General features: G+C 51.1%; 1 protein-coding gene across 1 annotated transcript in view; it reads right to left on the bottom strand.

The window, feature by feature from the left end:
* The window catches only part of ETFB (electron-transfer-flavoprotein, beta polypeptide), a 20,028-nt gene that overhangs the window by 7,366 nt on the left and 8,102 nt on the right, over nt 1-4,560 (bottom strand). The window contains exons 2-4 of the mRNA XM_006897289.1: nt 3,903-4,061; nt 3,536-3,694; nt 1,635-1,697 (exon numbers count right to left, since the gene is read on the bottom strand). Of these exons, the coding sequence (XP_006897351.1) occupies nt 1,635-1,697; nt 3,536-3,694; nt 3,903-4,061 (381 nt within the window). The remainder of the gene's footprint in view (nt 1-1,634; nt 1,698-3,535; nt 3,695-3,902; nt 4,062-4,560) is intronic.

The raw sequence follows: 4,560 nt of genomic DNA on the forward strand, positions 1-4,560 counted from the left end.
GGAGTCAGTGAAACTAGCTCAGGACAAGGCAGGCTTCAGAGCTGTTGTTCACAGCATCACTACGAGCCGCGGGCAACTCGATGGCACATAACAGAAACAACCACCGTTTTAACTTGGTTGTTAGGGAACTCTGGTGGCCTAGTGGGTAGGGAGCGTTGCTGCCAACCCAAAGGCTGATGGTTCGAACTGAACAGCTACTCTGCCGAACAAAGAAAAGCAATTTACAGCCTCTGAAAACCCGCTAGAGTCAGCTATGAGTTGGTTCACACTCAACTGTAAGGAGTTTGAGTTTAAAAAGTGGCTGTTAAAAAAATGTGAAATTACATGAGATTTGCCTTGTATTTTTACTGGTACACTGAAGTGAACTAGTTAATATGGTCCTTCAAAGTCATAGCCTTTGTAAGTCCCACCAGGACTGGGTTGGACTCTGCCAATAAGGTGTTTGTGTCTCGCCATGGAGAACGGACAGCTTGCTAAAAATGCAAATGAGATGCATTGCAGCCTTGCGCAAGTAGGATTATGCAAATAAGGTGTTTGAAATTTAAACAAGGGGATTGGCCAGTATTGCCATCCTGCTAGGCTTTAAAATGAGCAGTTGCAGAGACAGAAGGAGGTGGTCATGTTCACGAAGAGGAGAAGAAAATGGACAAGCTTGCTTAACCCAGGGTCCCCGTGCTGAGAATTTTCTAGATTCAGAGGACAGCTGTGTCACTGGAGATAACAAGACATGGGCAAGAAGTGGCAGTAAAAATGGGGCAGCAGGACAGCAGGAGATGGTGAAGTGAGCTCCCAGGTCCACAGAGCAAGAAAGCGGAGTGTCTCAGGACAGGAGGCATGCTAACAGAGTGGGATGCCTCTGGACAGGCAGGGCTGATTAAGCAGTTCTGACGGAAGAACTACACATCTCGAGCATTCCTGAGCCTGAACTGTAACCTGTTACTTCCCGACCAGATGGTGTGAGTGTGGCCTGCTGGGTTCAGCATGGTCATTGCAAAAAATTACTAAACCTAGGAGAGCAGTAGAGGGCCTTGTGGGAGGGACAGCTGGTGTCGGAACTGGTGAAAAAGATTGGAGGACAGAGACCTGTCTGATCTATCCGCCACACAGCAATCAGCCCTGGGCTGCTGATGCGGATAGTAACTCTCTTTGTCCTTCCTGTCACACCAATTCTACAACTGGCCAGTGCTGCTGCAGACATGGAGTGGAGAATTTAGCTCGAGAGCGAGCTGACAGTAACAACAAGGGATGACCACTCTGCAGGGAGGACATCTGAGCAGAGAAAAGACAAGAGTTCTGCCCCAGCACCAACTATAGTGAGAACATTCCATCCTCCCAACCACAGTGATTGGCTCAAGGGTGAGCTTGTCACTCAAATTGGACCAATGAAAACATTCTATTCCTCCAGTCACAGTGATTGGCTCAAACTGGACCAATGAAAACACTCTATTCCTCCAGTCACAGTGATTGGCTCAGGGAGATTCATAGATAAATGAGAATATGCTATCCTCAACCAATTACTGGCTCCTGGGTGATCATGTGACCTAAACCAGACCAATGAGAAATTAGCCCCTTGCGGTTTAAGGAGCTCTTGGGAAAGCTATCATCTTCTACCTGTTCCCTCCTTCGCCACTCACCTGTGGCCAGTCCAGCAGTCCAGCTGTCATCTGCCCTGTCTGGTTACAATCATCATCAATGGCCTGAGAAGGAAAAGACAAAGAATGTATGATGGGTCTTCTCATGCATTGGTCAGACATGGGTTTAAAACAAGTTTCAGCAAACTTAACTCTACAACAGGTAAGGCTGTAAATACAAGCACACCTCATTTTATTGTGCTTCACATTCTAGGTTGTGGGGTGTTTTTTTTTAACAAACTGAAGGCTTGCGGGAGCGCCGCATCATGCAAGTCTATCAGCACCATTTTTCCAACAGTATTTGCTCACTTTGAGTCTCTGTGTCCCGATTTGGCAGTTCTCACAATATTACACAGTTTGTTCACAAAGCTATTGCATATTCAGGAGTCCTGGTGGTACACTGGGTCGTGCTTGGCTGCCACTCAAAAGGTCAGTGGTTCGAATCCATCAGCCGCTCCATAAGGGAAAGATGAGGTCATGTCATAAAGATTACAGCACTGGAAACCCTGTAGGGCCGTTCCACTCTGCCTTAAGGGTCACCAGGAGTTGGAATAGATTCCTTTGAGTCGGTCTGGTTTGGTTTTACTGCACACATCATGTTGTTGTTGTTATGTACTGTGGAGTTGCTTGTGACTCTATGTACAGCTCTGAACCCTGCTCTATCTTGAGCCAACCTCATTGTCTCTGACACACCTACCCCCAATAACCCCAGTCACTGAATCCATCTCATCCAGGGTCTTCCTCTTCTGCGCTGTCCCTCCACCCTTCCAAGCATGACATCCCTCTCCAAGGACTGGTCCCTCCTTGCAACATGCCCAAAGTATGTCAGACAGAGCTTCAAAATCCTTGTCTCCAAGGAGCAGCTTGGTTTCTCCCTCTCCAGGATAAACCTGTTCTCCTAGCCGTCTGTGATAGATTCAAGACTCTTCTTCAGCACCACAACTCAAAAGCATGCATCGATTCTTCTATCATCCTTAGTCATTGTGCAGCTCTCTGATGCATTGCAAGTGACTGCGAAGACCATGGCCTGGATCAGGTGCACCTTAGTCTCTAGACTGACATCGTTGCTCTTCAGTACCCTGGAGAGGTCCCTGACAGCAGATTTTCCCAATGCACATGTCACAGATGATGAAAGAGTGTAACTTTTATCACTCACTCACTGCTGTCAAGTAGGAGCAGACTCATAGCTGACCCTCCAGTGGGTCTGCAGTTGAGCGCTTTACCTGCTGCACCACGATGGCATCATCATGACCCCCCCACAAAGCAGACCCACTGCCACCGAGTTGATTCTGACTCATGGAGACCCCACAGGGCAGCGAAGAACTGCCCCATGGGGTATCCAAGGTTCTAAGGATTACAGTCACAGACTCATGGAGTAGCTAGTAGATTTGAACCATCCACCTTTTCGCTAGCAAGTCAAGTGTTTTAACCATTATGCCACAGTGCACCCTAAAAGCCTTGGGTCTCTAGTATTCTAAGCCCAGGCCCCTCTTTGGAACCTACATGGGTGCTTTCCTCCAGATGTCTCCATGGGCTGTGTGGTGGCATCTTTCTATAAACCACCTATTCCTTCGAGTTTTCCAAATCTTGGGAGTTACCTCCCCTGCGTTCCCTCCAGCCTCACTGGGCTCAAGTCTCACTACCTCTCCCATCCATCTCTCTGTCTCCACAGCCCTGGGCTCACATGGACCACAGTCCCCAGCCTCTTCTAATGCCACACAACTGATCCTCAATCAAAGGGGTCTTTCTGAGATTCCAAGCCCACTCTGTCTTCCCAGTAAAACTGAAAATTCCCAGCTGGGAATATCTGAACGCGCCTGGCGTGGGCCACCTCCAGCCGCACCAGCACATCCTAGGCCGGACGCATGGATGGAGAGCTGTGCCACGGACGCCAGCACACCCACCTGCTTGCCCAGCAGCACCAGGTTCACCTTCTCCTTCTCTGCCAGCTTGGCCAGGACCCGGGCCACCTGCAGGGGACCCAGGCGTTCGGCCTCTGCCGCCGGCACCTCCACGTGGATGCCTCGGTCTGCGCCCATGGCCAGAGCGGTGCGGATGGTCTCCTGTTGGGTACAGGGGGGTGCAGTTCAGAGTCAGCATCTATGTGGAGGGGCACAGGAGTCTAGATTTCCAGGCTCTCTTCTCTCAGACCCCAGAGTCCTGAGCCCCCCAGCCCCTCCTCCCTCACACTCCTGTTCCTCCTCTAAGATTACGGATTCCAGACCCCAGGACCCATGAGCGGGCCCCCAGCACCCCATGAGACCCCAGTACCTGGCACTGTGCAGGACCACAGCTGACAGCAATGACCTCCTTCACCAGCTTCTTCTCCTTGAGCCGCACGGCCTCCTCCACCGCGATCTCACAGAAGGGGTTCATGGCGTGCTTCACCCCATCCGTGACCACGCCGGACTTGTCGGGTTTCACCCGGATCTGTGCAGTAGCCAAGTGGAGAAAGAGGGCAGAGTCAGTGGGCGCATGGCCACGCCCACAGAGCCAAGACCACACCCATAGGGACCCAGGCCACGCCCACAGAGCCCCATGCCACGCCTACGGGGTACCAAGGTCACGCCTACAGGGTCCCAGGCGCTGTCATACTAGCAGGTGTGGGGTGTCTCAGGCAGAGGCGGGACTGTGGAGGGTCCCCAGCTCCAGGGACAGAGCTGGGCTGGAAGACGCAGGGAGCAGGGTGACCCATCCATCCTCTCACATGCAAAGTACCAGAGCAGTTCACATACTACTGTCCCCACTTCTCGTGCCTGAAGGGGTTTTACAGTTTTGTTCCCCATCACCCACTGGGGCCCTGGTTGCTTGTCACCAACCATGTGCTCACTGCCAGGGAGTGAGTTCTGACTCCTAGTGACCCGCCATCGGGTTTCTGAGGCTGTAAACTTTTTGTTTTGTTTTTTAATTTTTATTATTATTATTATTA

The sequence above is a fragment of the Elephantulus edwardii genome, unplaced genomic scaffold, assembly GCF_000299155.1.
Source record: "Elephantulus edwardii isolate Elephantulus edwardi_28Jun2011 unplaced genomic scaffold, EleEdw1.0 scaffold00208, whole genome shotgun sequence".
NCBI classification, from domain to species: Eukaryota; Metazoa; Chordata; class Mammalia; order Macroscelidea; family Macroscelididae; genus Elephantulus; species Elephantulus edwardii.